The sequence below is a fragment of the Aplysia californica genome, unplaced genomic scaffold (genome assembly GCF_000002075.1).
Source record: "Aplysia californica isolate F4 #8 unplaced genomic scaffold, AplCal3.0 scaffold00154, whole genome shotgun sequence".
Classification (NCBI taxonomy): domain Eukaryota; kingdom Metazoa; phylum Mollusca; class Gastropoda; order Aplysiida; family Aplysiidae; genus Aplysia; species Aplysia californica.
This window is the reverse complement of record NW_004797424.1, coordinates 674,886-696,872: the sequence shown is the minus strand read 5'-3', so window position 1 is coordinate 696,872 and position 21,987 is coordinate 674,886. Positions and strand designations below refer to the sequence as shown.

At 41.2% G+C, this 21,987-nt stretch overlaps 1 protein-coding gene across 1 annotated transcript in view; it reads right to left on the bottom strand.

The window, feature by feature from the left end:
* The window catches only part of LOC101862111 (NPC intracellular cholesterol transporter 1), a 47,124-nt gene that overhangs the window by 16,812 nt on the left and 8,325 nt on the right, over positions 1-21,987 (bottom strand). The window contains exons 3-18 of the mRNA XM_005097419.3: positions 21,708-21,856; positions 20,733-21,030; positions 19,510-19,839; positions 18,023-18,180; positions 16,782-16,918; positions 14,195-14,324; positions 9,305-9,534; positions 8,278-8,378; positions 7,460-7,626; positions 6,684-6,812; positions 5,215-5,397; positions 4,240-4,354; positions 3,379-3,506; positions 2,589-2,723; positions 2,077-2,166; positions 1,216-1,406 (exon numbers count right to left, since the gene is read on the bottom strand). Of these exons, the coding sequence (XP_005097476.1) occupies positions 1,216-1,406; positions 2,077-2,166; positions 2,589-2,723; positions 3,379-3,506; positions 4,240-4,354; positions 5,215-5,397; positions 6,684-6,812; positions 7,460-7,626; positions 8,278-8,378; positions 9,305-9,534; positions 14,195-14,324; positions 16,782-16,918; positions 18,023-18,180; positions 19,510-19,839; positions 20,733-21,030; positions 21,708-21,856 (2,671 nt within the window). The remainder of the gene's footprint in view (positions 1-1,215; positions 1,407-2,076; positions 2,167-2,588; positions 2,724-3,378; positions 3,507-4,239; positions 4,355-5,214; positions 5,398-6,683; positions 6,813-7,459; positions 7,627-8,277; positions 8,379-9,304; positions 9,535-14,194; positions 14,325-16,781; positions 16,919-18,022; positions 18,181-19,509; positions 19,840-20,732; positions 21,031-21,707; positions 21,857-21,987) is intronic.

The following is a 21,987-nucleotide window of genomic DNA, read 5'->3' as shown; positions in this document are numbered from 1 at the left end:
GAGAGAGAGAGAAATGGTGAAATCAACACTATTAGGTTATTTAAGAGGCGGGACCTGCTAGTAAACGTCCGTCTCCGATAGGACCGAGCCAAGTGGGAAGTTCGTGTAAAGTGCCTTTCCCAAGGACCTGCAATCTCATGATTACGAGTCTGGTAGCCAAACCACTAGGCTAACGTACCGACGCAGAGGGAGGGAGGGAGGGAGGGAGGGAGAGAGAGAGAGAGAGAGAGAGAGAGAGACAGACAGAGAGACAGACAGACAGACAGTCAGGGGGAGAGAGGGGGGAAAAAGAGAGACAGTGAAAGAGAAAAAGAGACAGGGAGAGAAAAAAAGACAGACAGACCGACAGAGAGGGAGAGAGAGATGTCAGAGGGACACTGGAGAACGAGTAAATTTGCTGAAAATTAAACCGATTATTCCTTTAATTACGGTGATATTATTTTTTCAGATCTATAGAGACGTAGTAATGTATCTGCGTCTATTAGAATTAGAATGTATGTTAACTTAAAGGTCAATTAGAGGTGGGGTTGCCTAAAATGTGCAATAGAAATCACAGGCCTCCTTCTTTGTTAAAGGCCTAGTAACCTAGTGAACTAACTACAGACGGTACTACATTTTCTCATGACATGACAGCATCCCTGAGCATCGCCGGGGCAGCTATCACCGCGCGTAAGTGTTTTTGCGCCCCGCGCCCGGCGACACGCGAACAATGCATTGTTGTTGTGGAGAACCGCCACAGTCAATAGCTGCTGCCTTCTCCTCGTCTGGATTTATCTCAAAGCTCATCTGCTTACAGTCGTAGTTAGAATCCTGATGGAGAATTTTATTGCTCACCTCCGGCTATCTCTCTCTCTTCCTCACTCTCTCAAGTGTGTGGGAATTGATTTCAGTGTCAGTAACAAATGCCATTGAGTTGCAGACACTCTGAGAGCAGGCATAATAAAAGCTACATTTCACCAGGTAGCCACTGAGAAAGAAGTAGGTGCTGCGAGTACGCAAGAGTAAAGCTTTAGCCCCTTAAATATGAAGTAAGAGCTGATCACAAAGGAACACCTACAAAACACCCACGCCACATTTTAAGTTTCTTGAGATATTCCATATTTTCCCAGGATTCTTAGTTTCGGATACGGTGATTTATTTTTTATTGGGGGTGGGGAGCTATTTCCCATGTTTTGGTAACCTTAAAACAAATGTAATTATGAATAAAAGACATACTCATTTGGCAAGAGAGAGGCACTGTTGATCTGCTGCACCACAGAGGTCTGGGGACATCCCGCCACCCCACACACTGCGTTCTGACCATCGTACGTTGTGTAGTCGTGTCCGTCTCGCACCACAAAGTACACGGGGGCACCCACAGACAGGTAGGTAGAGATGTTGTGGAAGTAGTCCAGTACATACGAGTCCTGAGGGAGAGAACGTATGTGATGCTAGAGCTTTTTTATCTTTAAAAAACTCATTTCAATTTGTTTGGGGTCAAGAGAACCAAATTGACATAATCAAGCCCACAAAATACGAGTATTGGGGAAGAAAAGATACATTACGCTAAAGTTTTAAATCTGATTGAGTAAGTAGAGACACATTGGCATAATAAAGGTCATTTAGTGTAGTTTAAAAAAAAAGGGCCTAAAGACAGAGAGAATCCTCAGTGGGCCCAACTCTCATTTCAACATATTTCAAATAACTAATGGCAAGGACCTATCACGAACTTTTATCTCTTTAGAAAAAATACAAAGGCGAGTGGGAAGTGGTCGTTTGTACAGCTTATTATCTTATACATTCTTAGAGCAGGATGGACCGTACTTGGACTTAACAAAACTGAAGGTCAGCCTGACAACATTACTGTTTCCTGATCTCACTGTAGGGCAAACAGAAACATCAAAAGAAAACAAAAGAAAAAAGGGTAGTACCTACAAGTGGCACCCTCCAGCCACCCAAAACTCTTCATTTCAATGTTATTTCATTAGATTCTTCCATCTCTTTCAGGCTATGAGTTTACAATGTGTAAAGAGAAGCACATCACCATTATAACGGCCATCTAATGTAGGAAAAAAGGCAAGATCAACAGACACACACCTTTGGCATAGAGAGAGACTGGTCCAAACCGATGTTGACTCTGGAGGTCAAAGCACCGCTGGCACAGGACCAACCCACAAAGATCACCATCTGAGGAAAGCAAGGTTACACTTTTGTTAACGCACTCACATGCATCAGATCATAATGCCCTGTGCTATTCCTGTATTGCTGTAGCAATTCATTTTCACAATGTTACATACACCCCCCACCCCCCCCTCACAGAGTATAAGCATCAGATGGACTAGTCACCTGTGCCAAAAAACAAAAACCCAATACTTATGAAAAACACAATTTGTCCATTCTTATGGCTGTCTGTTATTTCCCTTCAGGAAGTAAATTTTCAGTTGCAGCTGTGACAACGAAACATGTGCAAAGAAGTGAAAATACCATAATTAATACCACTGCTGCTGCATAAACGTAATGGACAATACCTATCTCCACAAAATACACAGAGCAATAAAAAAAAAGCACAGTGGAAAATAACCTAAAACACAAAGAGCAGCGACCCTTACCACAATTGGTCGCACCCATTCCTTCATGAGAAAATGAGCGTAATATTTGCTGACAATTGTGTACAAAATTCCACTGCCATTCTTGGGACTTTCCGCATCAACACGGGCACAGCAGCAGAAATCCAGTCGATTTGCCTGAGAACAAAGAAAGAATACCATGCCCACATTCATTTGACAGTCCATAACCAGGTGTACAAGAATTTGAGGAATTGTAGTCAAGAATTTTGACCACCTTAACAACAAGCATAGACTGAGAGTATCCTAAATAAGAAGACTGAACATCAGTAAATTGCCCGGCTGAAGATTTCACTTGTTAAACCTATTCCCTAGAACTAAATATGAAGTGAGCATGTAGTTACAAGTGATGACACTCAAAAAATATATTCGGAGTGCAATGTGCTCAAATTGAATATTTTAAGCATGACGCCCCAAATTGAGGAGAAGTATGGAAAAGTAACAGCAGTGAAATGAGCGAAATGACGGTTTAGCCACTGAACAGTCTAATAGTAGCATTAAGTGGTAGCAGAAGCAAAAATATACAAACAATTGGTTGAATCAGAAGGTTCTCTGTCTAAAGAACCACTAACCATTAAGCTCTAAAATTGCAGACAAGCTACAGTTCATCTATTTACAGAATAAATTATTTCGAATTTAGCAGGGCAACCAAAACGTAGAAGTAAACAATTACCCCTCATCCTCCCCGTAGAAATTTCGGTACCAAAAATGAATTTAAACCTTCAAAGGAATTATATATACCAAGGAAAATTCTTCCAAAACTTATTTCTCTTACCTCCTCCCTCTTGGCATCCAGATAAAGGAGCGAGATAAAGCAGGTTATCTGCAGCAGGAAGTCAAACAGAACAGCCATGGCAGCGTACAGCGAGAAAACCTTCACAGCAGGCATGTCGGTCAGGGCTCCTGTATAACGCCATAAAGAGTTGTAAATCACTTGACTGATATTCAGAAAAATCATGATGGTGGCAATAAAACAAGAAAGGGAAAGAAAAAGACAAAGAAAAAAATGCTAAAAGCCCTAAATGATGATAACAATGATTAAACAAAGAAGAGGGAGAGAAAGAAGAATAATCTCAGAGCCTTATGCTAATAACTAGCTGGGCCCCCGTTCGATGAACGGATTGAGACAGAAGCGTGTTAATTGTTCCCAGAAGCAAGAAAAAGAATTTGACAAAGGAGTCCAGAAAAAGCGATGATGGGCACCAAACGAAAGGATCATGTGTAGTCAAATTTAGCACCAAGTAAAAAAAGAAAACATGAGGCTAGATCTATACCGGTCGCACACTTAAAATAGTGCTCAGTATTGCGCGACCATGCGTGATAGTATCGAACGGAAGTACTAGAAATAAATAAACCTGACGGATTTTCTAAAATTACAGAGACAGAAGCGTCGGCCTACAAAAGCGATCGGCGAAATAAAGGAATGTAGCTTTTTGCAGCAAAATTGTCTCAAAATTGAAAAAACGAAGGGTGTCATGATCTGGAGAATATTTTTACGAATCTTTTGGCGAAAACTGCATCTTGATCGATGCAGCCATTAAAAAGCCTTTGGAACAGTAAATTTCGGCCACCACAAATAGAAAATGGATGAAGACAAGAAGAAGTGGAAGAAAAAGACAAAGAATTTCTGACTTACCCAAGAAGAAGGCCAGAGATTCAGAGGAACTGGTGAGCAGCATGCTGGGGCCAACTTTTCCGACAACTCGAGCCACTAGCTGGTCAGTGGTTTCTCCATCTAAGCGCTGCTCTCTCTGGAAACGATTTAATGTGGCAAGTGTTTTATCCCCCTCTTCACACAATTTATATGATATTCAGGATTTGAAGAACAGACTCAGAAAAGAGTGGGTGGGTGGGGGTGGGGGTGGAGGGTCTGTGATTGTAAATGTTTTACACCTCTCCCATTAACATAAACAGATCACTCAGGAGGTGAGTTGGTTCGGCCCTGTTTAAGAGGGACACAATATTCCAGCTGACAGATGAAGACACCCCTGTAGAATAACTTGTCCACTTTTGAACAAAGTCATGTCTTCTACAGCAAACAGTTAAGCTGAAGAGCAAATGCCTAAGGGGTACTGAACTCCTTAGACATTGTCTCCCTCTCAGCCTGAGCTGGCCCTGACAGGCAGGGTCAAAACAAGCACCCGCCTAAAGAGTGTTGATAGGGGCTTGTTTGCTTATTTGTTTGAATAAAGAAAAGCCCATAACATGATAAAGATCACTTTGTGCTGGGGAAAATGCACAACAGATAGACAGAAACAACAGAGGGAAAGAGTTTTAGTATTAGTAAGAGTTTTACGGCACTTGCAACACAATAAGGTCATATAAGTGCTGAAGATTAGAGGTGTTACAAGACAAGAGTGTATCAAATACAAAATGGAAGGAGGGGAGATAAGGACCATAGATGTTTGATAGGAAAGAAGGAGCAAACTACACCAGAGCACCCGCCAACCACCCACAGGGAGAAAGAAAAGAAGCAGGACCTACCAGTTGCATCCTCTCATGACTCTCAGGATGTAGCATTAAAGAAAACAACACAAATAAAAAGCAAAAAAACAACCCCCCTCCCCCACCAAAAAACAAAACAAACAAAAAAACCCAAACAGCCACGCACCTGATAGGTCTGCACAAGGATAAAGATGTTGTCCACCCCGACGGCCAGCACCAGGAACGGGACCACCTCCACAATGATGAGGGTGGACGGGATGCCCAGGTAGCTGTAGAAGCCCAGGGAAGCACCCACAGACACAAGGACAATGAACACTCCAGAGAGGCCCAGCACCACCTTGGAATCCACCTAAAGAAAAGGGAGAAATAAAACAAAAGGTTAACACCACCTTGATGTGCACTTAAAGAAAAGGGTGACATAGAACAAAGGGTCGACACCACTTTGGAAAACACCTACAGAAAAGGGCGAGGTAAAACAAAGGCCCAGCACCACCTTGGAATCCACCTAAAGAAAAGGCCGAGATAAAACAAAAGGTTAACACCACCTTGTTTTTTAGTTTTTAGTAGAGGTTTTACGGCGCTCGAAACTGCATACGGTCATAAAAGCGCCAGAAGATTAGAGGTGTTACAAGAGAGTAACAAACATAAAAAAGAAGAACCACCTTGGAATCCACCTGAAAAAAAGGCGAGATCAAACTAAGAGTTAACACCCCCTTGGAAACCACTTCAAGAAAATGGCGAGATAAAAGGTTAACACGCTGATAAAAGTCACTTACAGTCCACACAAACAAAGATGAAAAACAGAAATAACTGACTGACAGAAGGAAAAAAAGGAGCTAAAACTTACAAAGCCAGCTGTAAACACCAAATCATCATCATCATCCAGTGCCAGATCTGTGACAGATATCGGCGATCATGGTTTTCCATTCATTCCTTTGCTCGGATGCTCTCAAAAAAGCTACGTTTCCCTGATCTTTCCCTGTTACCCATTTGTTTAGGTTCCTTAAGTAAGTTGTTCCGGGCCTCAATTTTGCCAGTGAGAGCTAGATGTTCAAGACCTTTACGTCTATTCAGGTGTCCCAAAAACTGCATTTGTCGTTTCCTGATTGTTTTTAACACTGAGCGTCCCACATGGGCTTCATCAAGCACTACCTCATTTGATTTCTTTTCCTTCCACGAAACTCTTAGCAGTCTCCTAAGAAAACACATTTCTGATGCTTCTATTTTATTTTCACTGTCTTTAGTAGTAAACACCAAATGCCCACACCAAAAAGAATACCGTGCTCTCAATATTCCCCCCCCCCCCCCTTTTTTTCCCAGCATGCCAAAACCTACCATGATCCTGGTGACACTGCTGAAACGGTCCAAAATAGTGATAGTCACTTACTGTCCGTAAAAATGAAGATAAAAAACAGAAATAACTGTCGGGAGGGAAAAAAAAAGGAAATAGGACTTACTTAGCCAGAAAAAAGAATGGCATGTCTCTCAGTATGTTGCCATCTCCTAACCCCTCACCCCATCCCTTTTTTGCATGCCGAACGAAACCTACTATGATCTGAGTAACCGTAAAAATGAAGATGAAAAACCCCTCACCCCACCCACAAATCCACCCCTTTTTCCCATGCTGGAACCTACCAAGATGCGGGTGACAGTGTTGTAGCGACCCAACATGACAGTGATGTAGCCAAACATGATCAAGTAACTGACGAGGATGGTCATCACGTCACTCGAACTCTCCCGGTCAATCTCGTCCTCAATGGACCTCTGACAGGGAGAAGAAAAAAAAAAGAGAGAGAGAGAGAGAGAATAATATTAATAACCAAAACAAAGTTCTTCCAAGGTTGAACAATGCTTGCGTTACCGCAACACTTTCAATGGAGCAGACTTCACATCTTTACTTTGCCCTTGACTTGTTCATCAACTTTGCTACCTTCATATCTTTTCAGTATAACCATTTGACACAGATTCTTTTCAGTCTTTACTTTGATAATAAATTGATTTCATATCTTCATTTCATTCAATAAGCAGATGTTCAAATATTTATATATACACCAAGAGAAAGAAATTTATATACAAGTTACAAATTGTAACACAAGCAAATACACTTGTCAAAATATCAAGGTAAGCCTGTAGTAATAAAAGGTCAAATTGAAAAAAAAATATGTAAAACTATCGTTTGACAAATCCAAGCCTTTTAACAATTTGAGCTTTGCAAAGAAGTTTTTCAGGCTCCACAAGAACCATTTCCTGCCCCTTTCTTTATGAGCTTTGCATTTTTCAATAAGACCATGATACAACTTTACATGAAAAATGCAGCACGACTGTCCATACGAAATCACCATTCCAATAGGTACTATAGAGAAACCCCCCAAAAAACCCAACAACAAACAAAAGAAAAACATTCTTATCACCTCAGAAGAGAAAGAAATGGTCACATCAGGGTGTTTTTTGACGTAATCCTTCATAAACGCGATGTACTCTGTCTCCCAGGCCTCGGCCATGCTATTTTGGTCCTCATCCAGGTAATTGTTCACCACAAACGTGATGACCAGAGCTTCTGCTGTGTTGTACTGGCCGTCTGAAAGAAATAGAACATTAAAAGTGTTGCTTACATTTTGTAACATTTTTTAGACAATTACAGTTACAACACAATTTTCATCCATAATTAATTAGACAGTCTTTGCTGCCCCACTATCAAATATTTTGTTCTGGTTCCTTTAAAATCGTAATATTTGATCACAACACATGCACACTATTCTGTCTCCCTTTTTAAATTTAGCCTGGATGGCAGCCGTAGCCTACTCTTATCGATTTTGGACCACCAAGGGATCTTTAACGCGCGCAACTAGCTTACAGGACCATTGAGATTTTTTGCCCTTATCTGAGATGGCTAGGTGTTAGATCTCACCTACCCTAACATCAGGGCTGAGAGGCAGCAGTAAGAAGGACCAAAGGAGCAGCAGTAGAAAGGCTGCAGAAGGAGTCCGGAGCCCATAGAAGGGGGCAAAGGAGGTGAGGGCAGAATGTCGAGAAGAAAGCAGACCACAAAATATCGTCAGACAGCAGGAATAGAGGTGAAAGGAGAAAATTTTCCCGTAACTGTCAGGTTCCAAACCCGGGATCTATTAAAAGAGAGGCGAACACAATTACCTCTAAACCACGAGAGCCCCCTGATTAGAACTCTGAATTTCTCCAAGTACAAATTTTAAACACTGAGACAACTGCTTACCTTTATATCCACCGAAGGCAACCCATGGAAAGACAGGACCTCCAAAAGTACCCATACACGGGATACCAATTGAGTCTGTGTCATTGATGGACACCGGGGAGCTGAAATAGACAGAAGAGAGAGAACATGAGTTAGATTTAGATTTAGTAGAGGTTTTACGGCGCTCGCAACTGCATAAGGTCATATGAGCGCCAAGAACATGAGTTGATGTATGTGGTGCTTTTAAGAAAAATAAAGTGCATTTAAATTAAAAGCATATTAGTTTTAAAAAATAAAATAAAATAAATATAAACACTTCTACTTGGACAACATCTGAGAAAAGCTGTGATTTTTAGCCTAAAATGTTGACTTTTTTCACACTGTGTGGAAAATATTTTCATGTCAGAATGAGATGAAAGATTTGCCTTGTCTGAAGTTAAAAATGTAGAAACAAACGCACTTTGAAAAACCCATTTCTGTCACATCTTGTAAAAAAAAATAAGCCATCATTTGAGGGAAAAAAAGTTAAAGAAAAGAAAAGGCAGAAAGAAAAAGAAAGAAGAAGAAGAAAAAAGGAGGAGGAAGAAAAAGAGGTAAATTTTTACTTTCACCCCTACACACAGATGAACAGATTTGGGGGTCAAACAGTATTTTTGGCTGCTGATCACACACCTGGCCATTAAAACTATCCCACATCAATTATGTTAAAGAAAAAAAATTAAAAACCTACTGCTCCACATCAAATTAAGGGGTAAAACAGTGTGGCATCAAATTTTTTAAAACTATTAATTTGCAAGGAATATCAAGTTGATATTTGTACAAAAGGGATAAAAATGAATAAGAAAAGGACTATACAATACCTGAACATGAGATGGTAGTGAAAGTAAATCAACACTGAAGAAGAGGAAAGGAGGAAGAGGAGGAGGAGGAGGAGGAGGAGGAAGCAGCAGCAGCAGCAGCAGCAGCAGCAGCAGAAGAAGAAGAAGAAGAAGAAGAAGAAGAAGAAGAAGAAGAAGAAGAAGAAGTTCAACAACAACAAAACCCTTACATTGCACAGAACTTGATATGGTCCAAGTAAGTGTAAGTATCCCAGCCTGTGGAGCTGGTCACATTCCGATCTAAGAGGTCATGCCTGTTCTGGAAGTAATTGAACACACTCTGAATGGTGCAGTTACTGTTGTCTGGCCGGAGGGGGGCAAAGCAGATATCCTTCAGGGTGATATTCTTGTTATCGTACAAGACCTCCAGATTCTCCACGGCCAGTTGAAGGTCCAGCATCTGAAAACGTCATCAAAAGACGGTGAAAAGTAAAATTCTGTAGACTTTGATAGGCGCACATCTATTTAACGATTTAACGAGAAAGTCCTGTTAATACGAAAGGAGTTCACTGTCCACTGCTTTATTCTGTGCATTGCAACCTTTCAGCAGATTTGTTTAACATCAAAGGCATTGTCGGCCATTTCATCAACCCCCCCCCCCCTCCCCACTAGCTTATCCTCGTCAACACAAACACCCCACCCCCCATTACAGTTGAGTTTTCTTTCCCATTTTACATGTGCAGTGGGTGATAAGAGAGTAGCTTAACAGTTTAAGTCACTTGGCGCACAATTGCGCAAAATTATCCGTACTGGTCACCTGGCGCAGTTCTTCTCCAGGCCTGATGAGAAGTCCGTTGCAGTAGCTCCCCTAAATAGGTGACCAGATGGGGCATTTTGTACTGCTGGGTAAGTGACTGCAAAGTGTTAAACTAGCAGGCCAGAGAGGCGAGACACTGGGGAAGCTGTCAGTCACCCATAGCTTAATAGATGGAATGAATGTTGCAAGACGTCACGGGCACCCCATTGTGACCTCAGTGCTTTCTTGTCATATCTCCATTTTTTTAACAGTGAAAATACGACTTCTTTTTAAGCTCACTCTTTGTTATGGTGGGTGGTTGGCGGGTGCTCTGGTGTGGTTTGCTCCTTCTTTCCTCTTAAACATCTATCGTCCTTATCTCTCCTCCTTCTTTTTTACGTTTGTTGTTACTCTCTTGTAACACCTCTAATCTTCGGCACTTATATGACCTTATTGTGTTGCAAGTGCCGTAAAACTCTTTACTAAACTAAACTAAACTAATCTTTGTTATGAACTGTTTTCACTGTTATTAAAAATGGAGATACGACAAAAAAGCACTGAGGTCGCGACATGTGGCTCCACAGACAGTGGAGACCAAAGATCCAGATGCAGTGCAAGTTCAAGTAAGTTCAAAATGGGGGGGAGGGGAGAGGCAGTTAAAATTGTCCAAGAAGGCTACCCACAATCGAAGACAAAATTGGCTGCCTAAAGACAGGTGGACACCTTAGACAGTGCCATTATACTATATTTTTTTTTAAGGGAAGGGCAAGGGAGAACAGGTTGTTTGTAAAGGTGATTGACTTGGACAGGTGGTCATTAGAACAGGTTCGACTGTACTTCTGTCTGTTTTTTGTTTTAGTAGAGGTGTTGGGTCCTACGAGGCTCAGAGAAGAACCGTACGGCCCAACAGCTATAATTAATGACAAAACAGGAAACCCCATTATTGACAGCTCCAAAATCAAATCTAGATGAAGGGAATATTTCTCTGAACTTTTGAACACCACCCAAAAGCAAACTAACAAAGAATTCCAACCCAATCACCCAGAGGAAAAAGAACCAACAATCCTACCATCACAGGTCAGACGAGCAGTTAAAACCAGCCCAAAAAACAGAAGCGCAGGAATAGATGAGCTCACCACGGAGACCATCCTAACATGTGGTGAAACTGAAATAACTTGACTCACAAAAATCTTCCAGAAAGCATGGACAGAAAGAAAAGTTCCCGGCGACTGGCAAAAAAGCGGTCATAGTACCAATCCGGAAAAAGAAAGGCAGTAAGAGAGACTGTGGAATGTATAGAGGCATTTCACTGCGAAGCCATGTGGGCAAGATGAACGCCAAGATATTGGAATGGCGAACAAGACACAAAGTTGAACCATTTCTGAGTGAGGCCCAAATGGCATTTAGAAAGGGAAGAGGATGCACCGACGCAATATTTGCCCTACGACAAATGTGCGAAAGGGCAATAGAATACAACAGGGAACTAAATATAGTATTTATCGACCAGGAGAAAGCGTTCGACTGATTGAACAGAAACAAGCTGTGGAAAGAACTCAAAAACTACAATGTAAGAGGCCAACTTCTAGATAACATCCGTGCCATTTACGAGAACAGCATAAGTACAGTAAGAACGTCAGAGGGACTCACAGAATGGTTCGAGACAACATCCGGAGTAACACAAGGTTGTGTCCTATCACCACTACTATTTATCATATATTTGGATAGAATTACAAAAGAAGCCAACACAGAACCAGACGCCCTAAATGAATTACTCTTCGCTGATGACCAAAGCCTGACACACAAAGATGAACGAAGTCTCCAACACCACACCACCAGATTAAACGAAGAATGTAACAACTACGACATGAAGATCAACATCAATAAAACAGAGACAATGAAAGTAAGCAGAAAGCCAGAACCACTCAGGATACACATCAACAACAACAGTCTCAGACAGGTCCAAGAATTTAAGTACCTCGGAAGTATATTTACAGAGGATGGGCGACTGAACAGAGAAATTGAAACACGAGTACAAAAGGCCAATAATGTTAGTTACCAGCTTACTCCACTACTGGAACATCCTAACATCTCCATGACAACAAAACTCAAAATGATCAACACCATTTTCATCCCAACACTCACCTATCAATGCCAAACATGGACCATGAAGAAGACATTAGAGCAAAGAATTACAACATGTGAAATGCGATGCCTTAGAAAAGCAGTAAACAAGACGTGGCGAGACAAAATTAGAAACTGTGTAATCCGAGAAATGGTGGGCACAAATGATGTCATGCATCACATCCAACACCAAAGAATCAAATGGTTCGGACATCTCCTATGATTACCAACACACCATCCAGCACAACATGCCTACCTCCAAAAATTCGATGGCAAGAAGGCTAGAGGGCCACCGAGAAAGACCTGGATAGATGGAGTCAGGGAAACATTAAACACCCACGGCATCCCCCTGACCCAAGCTCTCCGGCTGGCGACAAAGAACAGGGTGTCCAGCAATATTTTCTGAAAAAATTTACTACCTGGAAAAAAAAATTACTACCCAGCAAATCAAGTCCCACACCAGTTCGAAAAAGGGAGTTCATTTGCGCCATCATTAACATATATTATCATTAGGCCTACATAATATATCATATGGAACGAAAATAACACGCAACAAAGTCATCCATTTTCCAGAGGCGTGTTACATAACACACACACACACACACAAAATATACCCAGTCACAACATATGTCAGTGTTGAACTGGGGTCCTGTTTGACTAGCCTAAGTATTACAGTGAGTTATAAATTTTCCTCTCATTATTATATTATATTTTAAAAAAAGAATCCTGCTTTGAGCGTTCGGAAGGGCCTTGAACAAGAATTTCGACTGTGAAGAACCAATATGGGTGTCATGACTCATAATATTATGAACATGAAAGGCAAAAATTATTGCTCAAACCCAATAACTTGAATGGCCCCAGTAGACCCATGAAGTGAGAGAGTTGTAAGAACTGAGGGGGAGATGCAGAGACAATGAAAATTTGCCAGCCTTGAACAGAAAGCTACAATATTGTTATAATTTACTATCACCCATACAAAGTTTTTGTCCTCTGGTGTTGCCTTTAGCACCCCCACCCCCTCCCCCGAGTGCATCTTTAAAAAAATCAATAATCCCCTATCCCATTCGGTAGTCCTAGGCCTATGCTTCGCAACGCTCAGACTTTGAATGAACTTTGGCGACCCCAACAACAAACGCCGGTGCTCACGCGCGCACAGGTTCATTGACCGGTCACGATGGCGAGCCCGACAATCTAAAAATCAGACGACGCTTGTATTTTCTTTTTTCTCCCCCCCCCCCATGTGACAATGACAGCACAGAGACGAATCCGAGTACTAATTAAATTTTATTTGCGTGGCGGCACAGCGTTTAGACAGATCAATATATATATATATATTATATATATTATATATATATATATCTATACTGCACAACCTGCATGTCACAAATGTTGCGTTAGTTATCAGTCTATCACCGGCTTATTTCTGAAAGCGAAAGTAGATCTTGATTTTCCCGATCGAGCCTCGGTGTCACGCACACTTTCGCCTGCCGCCATAGCCGGCTTTTTGCGTGAAACGTACTCTCGGACGGGGAAAAGGAGAACGAATATTATATCAAAATAGCGACCGGCTAAAACGGATTCATGTACTGCGGCTAGGGTTCAATGAAGCCTGTTTTGGCTTCATCACTCCCTACGCAGATTAATTTACGACCGTTTACCAAATGTTTACTACCTTCAAGGCGCAATTACTACCATTTACGACCTTTACGACCAGAGCGCCGAATTTACGACTTTTTTACGACTTTACTGGACACCCTGAAAGAGACGTCTCTTTCTTCCCACGACACTCAAAAGGGTATAAGCGGTGGATAAAAGTAAAAGTAAAGTAAAGTAGAGGTGTTTTGGCAGGGTGGATGTCAACAGAGAAGTCCTTACACGGAATCAGACTTACTCTGCTCACCTCTCTAGCTTCAACAGCACAAAGTCTGCTTCGACTATCAAGGCACCCCTGAAATAACGGGTCACAATAGTGTGACAAACATACAAAAAAAGTAGAGGGAAATGACGATAGTAAGGATTAGGAAAGAAAAAGCAGCAGTTCCCTGTTGTAATTCAGGCACAGTTATGAGCATGACATTGTTGGATCAGCCCATTCACAATTCTACTGTGCATTAGAATGAGAAATGTCCCCCTTTTGGGAATGGCCTAACGACACTTCAGTCAGTGGCACTGCCCTGGGGGGTGGTACTTCTGTCTAACATACCTTATGCATAAAGGTCTTGTCAAACAGACTGGTGTAGTTGATAAATGGAGGAAATGGACCAGGCCCGTACTGGAAAGTAGTTTTGTTGTTGGGTCTGCTGATGATGAGCTGCTCAGTTCTGTAGAATGGTCTGTGAGAAAGGGACAAAATAAATGACATAAGTTCCTTGAACAAATGGAAGAGTTAAGCCCCATTTAGACGTAGAGTTCGCTGATCGACAAACTGACAGTTTAACCGACGGACGCTCGATCTGGGTCATCGGTAAACTGAGTTAGTCGACGAGAGAAGTCCCGTTTAGACGTACAGTTTTTTATCCGTCCTTGGAATGCTGTAGCTAGATCTAAGTCAAAAACGTCAACAATGGCTGGATGATGAAGCAGCATTTTTTGTTCTCAAATCCAAAAAAAAAACCTCTAGAAAGAGGACCATCTAAACAATGGCTACTAAAATGAAGTACCTACACACACAAATATTCTATTTCCACAATACTGGCAACGTTCAATAATGTTCGATGAACTGTAGAACAGTTTCCTTTTTCAGTAGCCCCCCCAATTACTATTCGCCAGTTTTGGTCCCAAGAGTAGAAGTAGGGGGGTTTCAGGGGGGCAGCTAGAAATCTAATAAGAATGTGGGGGGCGCACTTTACCATAATTTGATGTTTTGCTATTAGGTTTGATATCTCTCGCTCGCGGGGTGGAAACTACCGAAAAAGCGCCCAGTTTCCTTGTTTTTCCACAGGGACATTGTGCAATAGTAAAACCAATAGCGTGTAGACAAAAATAAATAAATAAACAGCACCGTCTAGATGAAACAATGGTGTGTAGCCCTCAGCTGACTCCAAAACATCTCGGCGGTACACGTCACACCAAGTGACACATTATTTGCCTTCACTTACAAAAATGAAGGGGCGGGCCGAATGGTAAAACAAAAGAAAACACACAAAAAGAATTTAACTTGGTAATTCGCCATTCAATTGCGTTCCCTGAGTGAATTGTACTAATTTTGGGTCGCTGATCACAAAAATCTTATTATTTTTTTGATTTGACGAATATTTAGGAAATTTTTGGAATGCATTTTCAACTCCGCCTGGGGCAACATCAAAGAAGCCGCTCCCTCGTCGCCACTCTTTCAGTTTGCCGGCCGGAAAATATCTGGCATCGCCAGATATCTGGTGGTTGGACGGAGAACCCTTCGATATCGAGAGGATTTTTTGTTTCACGCTCAGTTTCCACGTGAAGTTGACAGAATGCCGGCCATCCTCTCGATACCCTACAGTTTGTCAATCAGCGAACTGTACGTCTAAATGGGGCTTTAGGAGGCACAGAGAATATAACATTTGGAAAAAAAATGATGTTTTGGGATTTGAATTCTTTTCACTCTTTATCTCCATGGAGGGTAACTATGCCAGGGCCCTCTTTTGGTATGAAATCTAAAAAGTGACACATGCATCTGATCATTAAATCAAAACAAATGAACATATTTTGATAGTTCATCTTGTAAATGAACTCCTGGTAAAATAGACCTGTTTTCAGCTATTGCCGAAAAGTAATTTGATGTCGCAGGGGCTCACCGACATTGCAGTTCTGACCGTGAGCCGCTTGGAGCGGTTTGCCAGAGATAAGGAGTTTTAACTCACCCAGACCTAAAACCAATAATATCGGTATGAGTGAGCAACGCTCCAACCCTAACGCCAACAGTATTGGTAAGGAAAATTTCACTCTCAAGAACGAAAACACTACTTTCGTGTGAAGAAAACTATAGCCTAATAGGCAGAGTGACAATTTTTCGTTTGAAACAGACTATGACCAGAAGAGCAAGCCCAAATTTATAACAAAGAAAGCTATATTCGTGAATCATGTGAGGGGGTGTGAAATTTGAACAAACTTCCTTTCTTAGCTTTTTGTTTACTTTTTGAACCTGTATATAGACCTTTTTCCACAGGGTATTGCATAAAAACTATGACATACTTTGCATTCAAATTTTCAATGAACACAAAGGTTTGAAGAAAACGTGTACCAAATTTGGGTAGTATTTTCTTCAATGTTTCAAAAAGTGGTAAAAATGTCTTGGGAGAGCTGACAACCCGGAAGTGTAGACCTAGGGTTGAGTGAGTTTAAAAAACCCAAGAATCATACAAGAGCTGAATATTCAAGGCATTATTAGAGAGTAACATGCAGAGAAAAGAAAGAGGCAAGATAAGAATGAGTCATGTTTGATAAGGAAAGAAAGAGTAAACAACACCAGAGTACTTGCCATCCACCCGCTAAGAACAATTGCAGTACCGGTACAGAAAATTTTTGTAAGTCATAAAATCTTAGTGTCCATTCAAAGGAGTTTTGTTTAAACTTTTTAAAACAAAAGACAAGATCCCTCCCCTCCCCTAGTATTCACATCAGCCTGACTTGAGCTACCCTCAGGCAAATACAACTTCTTATAACAAATAACATATCAGTCACTTCCGCATGTAGGTACCAGTAAGTGTTGGGGATTAAGAGCGGGGAAGCCCAACAAGCTGCCGAATCAATAACAACTTGTTTAGAAAAATAACTGAGGCGAAATATCACGGACGTGACAGTTGTTCACTTACTTAAAGTTGGAGTCAAAGTACTCCTTCTCCAGTCTTGCACGGCTGTTGGGGCCTGACCACAGCTTGACAGGGTTGGTGGTCACCTGGAACAAACTGATGCCAGCACACAACACAGCGGAGACGATGAGCGTAATCACCTGGGAACCATCAAGATGGAAGACAATAATAATAATAAAGGGAAGTCATTTGATAATAGTTAAAATAATAATAATAATAACTGCAATTATATGGCGCATATCCATGCTCTACACAAATGTTCTCTGCGTTTTACAACTATTAGAAGGCTTAGAGCACTGTATAATGCGGAAATCCTGAACCCTGATCCTCGATGAAGAAAAGAGCGGGGAGTGTGTGATAAAGAGGAAAAGGTGGAAAAGTTTTTCATAGAAAATTATAATGACAGAAACAAAAACCATTTGTGAGAAAGGCACAAGGACAAAAGTAGTAATTTGTAATTTTAAAAATTAGTTTAGAGCTGTCTGAAAGATGAAAAGCAACACTACATTCTATTCACCACCAGATCTCATTGGGGGTGGGGTAAGAACAACGAGGAAGTCAATTAACAAAAAAATAGATATGGTAATAGGGTATAGAAAAAAAACAAGACAATCACATTATCGACAGTGACTTTAGCCATTTCATCACCAGGCTTACTTTTACTTTAGTTTTAGCAAAGATCGTACATAACAAGATTGTTCTCTCAGCCAAAACAGTGTCCACTGAAGTCTGCGCATTGCTTCAGATGGCACCGCAGTTTTTGCTTTGAAGCTCTCGTTTTGTCCAGAACAAGAATAGGAATAGCGCAAACTGTTAGTTTCACTTTTATTGTTTTTCACACAAGTAGAGTAACAGTTCGCTAAGTCCACGCTATTTCGAAGAGGGCGCCACCATATTTTGAGGATGCTTTCTTTAATTGGCTCAAAGACAGGAGTGAACTATCTTGTTTTACACAATCTTTGGTTTTAGGAAGAGTTTTAGGCACTTGCAACACAATAAGGTCATATAAGGGCCAAAGATTAGAGGCGTTACAAGAGAGTAACAAACACAAAAAAAGGAGGAGAGATATGGACGACTAATGTTTGATGGGAAAGAAGGAGCAAACCACACCACAGCACCTGCCAACCCAACCGCAGGCTCACTTTATAATCCCATCAAACAGAGTCAAGAGATCAATGGACGTGGCAGTCGGAGAAGTGGTTAATAGACTGTAAAAGGGGGAAAAAAGGCATCAAGCAACTTACGATGACTTTAATAGGGTGTCTGGTGCAAATTTTCCCCCAGTTTCTGAACAGGCGTTCCAGGAAAGACTCGATGGAGGCACCCATCCTCTCACAGCGGCCAAGCTGATCACTGCTCACGTTATCCAAGAACTCCTTCTTCCTGGCATTGCGATGGACAGCTGGACAGAATAGTAGTAATACTGTGATCAAAAATTTGGATGAGAAATGTACAGTTATTTAAAAAATCTTAACCCCCTTCCCTCCGGGGGGGAGAAGAGTAAAAGTACAGCACCCCCCCATCCACAAAATACACTTTGGCTCATCATGGGGCAGCAGTTATGTCTCTCAGGAATGGGAAACAACATGCTGCTGTGACCTTTCTGGTGTACAAAGGTGTGGGAAGTTATGCTTTACTTGTGCCAGTTTACTAATTTGACTTCCTACTAGGACAATGATTTTCTATACCTTCACCTCGCATGTCTGCAACCTCTTCATACACATGTTATCTTTGTTTTCTTATCTTAACCGGTCAATTATCTCAATTATCTTGTAGTTAAGTATGTTTGACTTGCGCGTATAAATTTCTGTTAATGGAAAACTTGTTGACCTTGACTTGAACAAAAAAAGTAGACATATATGTGTCAAAAGCATGAATTGCTGACCCAATTACTCTTGATACACAGCGTTTATAAATGAGCCAGATAACATTTTTCTGCTTAATGCTTGCGATTTCTTAAAAGACTGAGTTATCCTCAGGTGCCATTTTGAGATGACAAAGAGACTAAAAAATGAAGGAGAGCAGCAGGACGCACTGACACCGTGGCAGTCATGCTTTGCCAAGACAAGCTGAGGCCACCCATATCATTGAGACCAATTTTGGCTCAGCAAACAAGGTACATCTTGCTGCACTGGGAATGAATTGGCCTTCTCCAATGGACAGACGAGAACAGTAGCAGAAAAATGAGGGAGTACAATTAGTTAATTTTGAAAGCGTGCACTTCAGAAAATGCATCTGCAATTATCGTTGAATACTAAGAACATGGCTGTCAACTTTTAAAAACAAAAAAACAAAAAAAAGACTCTACTCACTCGGCAAGTCAAGATGACAGACATTGGTTCACTAACCTCTCCTCCCCTTCATACCTTTCAGACACAAACTATTTTGTATTCTATTAATTCAAGCTATTCAAAGTGGACATGCAGGAAAAGATCTTTCCAATTGACTTATGGGACTTTATTATCATCACAATATGCAAATCCAGTCTTATAAGTTTATAACTTTTTTTCAGCATCAACAAGTAGGCGAGGAGCAGAATTTCTACAGAACAGAGAATATGTTGGGGTATTTTTGTACGAAAACAAGACTTCCATTCTAAGACTCTCACAAACATATCAGATACATTTTTTGTTTTGCTTTTGGGTACTGGTAGGCAGTAATGAAAGACTACGATGGACATGTCCTCTGGCCTAAGCAAAGGAATGTTCTTCAGACTAAGGCTCTACCACACCTGCACCGCCAATACGTCCACAACAGCTGGATGTCGCATCATCACCGGGCTGCTCCAGACGGAGTGAGTCCTGCACCATGATGTTGTAGCAAATGCTGTAGCAGCCAAAGATCATGAGGAAGCCGGCAAACACCAGAGTGAAGGCAAAGTCGTAGCAGCTCACATGCAGGATCTCGCAGGGCTTCACTGGGGGAGATGGGGGAGGTATGGGGGAGCAAGATGTAGGGCAGTCAGGGCAGCTGCATGCTTCAGAGTCCTCTGTCGGGGCCTTGTTGCACGGCACTGTCGTGACATTCATCGGCTCAATCGTGACAGACGTGCCATTTGTCCCTGAAAATAGAATATTAGAGATATTAGTTTAGAAAAAATTCTACGGCACTCACAACACACAAAGATCACGGAAATGCTGAAAATTAGAAGTGTAACAAGAGCATAAAAAAAGGGGGGGGGGGGGGGACGGATAAGGACCAGAGATGTTCCATTGGAAAGAAGGACAAAATCACACAAAAGCACCGGTCAACCACACCGGTTACAGATACGAGCTTTTCTAAAACATAACAATATAGCCTTTGATCACTGCAAGATCACTAACTAAACATTTTCCCAACCCTACTTCCAGGCCCTCTATCCCAAAACAACAAATAAGCAATTCAACCCTCCTAGTGTCCATGGCCATAAGTTTAGTTATGTAGAGTCTCGGCTGATATAATCGCCTGTAATTTGAGTCGCTATTTCAGTTCATTGGTCCCGGTTTTATATGTCGCCAAACATTTCAACTCTTTTTCAAATGTGATCCACTTCCTCATTACATACTTTCTGAAAACGCACAGGTTTATGGCCTTTACTTCCTTGGTTTGCTTATTCTCAATAATTTTTCTTCAAAATAGGAAGAAATCATATAATTTCTCCTGAAACCACAGGCTACTTGTTCATGACACTTGGAGGATTAAGGGCCACAAAACCCATATACACCTTCCCTTATCATCTGCACAAATGATCATTACCTACTTCGCTCCTTGTGTTTTTAACGTTATCATACCGACACTGTCCAAGAGGACCACTTTTCCCCTCAACAACCGGTGGCTGGCTTTCATAATTTTGACTGTATTTGAAGATTGTTTGACCACTTATTTTTGCAACCCATGTAGAATTAACCTTTACAGAACACACATTCACTTTGTCAGTTTGAAATAAAAGAGATGGAATCAACAGAGGAATCTTACCAGGAAAAGACGTGTTGGAATTGGAAACAATAAAGTTAATGCTGAATGGCGACTGGGTGTTGTCCGTATTCCCCATGTACTTGAGCCAGACTTCCGGAGTGCACTGGTCCACATCCCTCCCACACAACAAGGAGAGGGCGCGTTGGTTAGAGCTCGGGCTCTGAACATTTTTGCACGAGTTGAACATTCCATTTGCAAAGTCGGTTGAGACCTCATAATCCACTGCAACCACAGCTTTAGCTTCAGTTCCATTCGGGAATGTGTAGTTTGCAGTCCTTGCCACGTGTGTAAAATCAGACTGTAGAACAATAATAAAAACTAGTACTCAAATGGTATGAAACTTTCTTTTGTTAAAAAATAAGCTGTGAGTGCTGTAGAATATACATGCAATGTATTGTACTAAACATGTTCCTCGTGAAGTGTAAAAAACTGATATGAGTAAAAAATGACAAAAAGACAAACAAGAAAACAAAAAATCAGTTCCAAGAAAAAGTGGACAGAAATCTACTTTAACAAGCCAATGATTTGGCAGATACAATATGTATCTACAGCTGTTAGACTCCAGAGTATGTAATTATTTAGCATATTCACTTTCTTCTTATAACAACTATCACAGGAGAGACTGAGAATGCAATTATAAATCATATTCCATCCCCAAGACTTGACAACCAGTACAGAAAATATCAAACATTTAAAACTTCATGCGACATTCTAATCAAGCGATGAAAAAAACCTTATCCTAGGAAAACACCAAGTTCTGTACTGTAAACCACAGGACTTTGATTTCCCTCACAATGACTGGACGGAAAGCAAAAACAAGTGCAGTATAAAACATTTCAGGAGATAAAACACTAAAAGGAATCTCCTATGAAGTTCTAGAGCTAGCACCAAATTCAACTCTCAGCATTTTTCCACTGCTTGTATCAAATTCTTCAATGCTGTGTAGCTTTCCTTTCATGTGTTGAACAAACTTACCTGATTCGCAGAGCAGGTGAAATGGCACCACAGGTTGAAAAAGTTGCGGAGACAGCTCGGGCATCTGAGCAGAGACTGGCGAGGAACAGCCACCTGCTTATCCAAGGTTATGATCTGAGAGTCAGCACAGCATGTCTTTGTTTCTGGACCTGGTGAAGTATAATAAAACAGAGGTGCTAATTGGAAGAAACGTGCACAGGATCAAATTGTCTAGGATTTTTAAAAAAAGGGAGGGAGGGAGGGAGGGAGAGGGAGAGGGAGAGAGAGAGAGAGAGAGAGA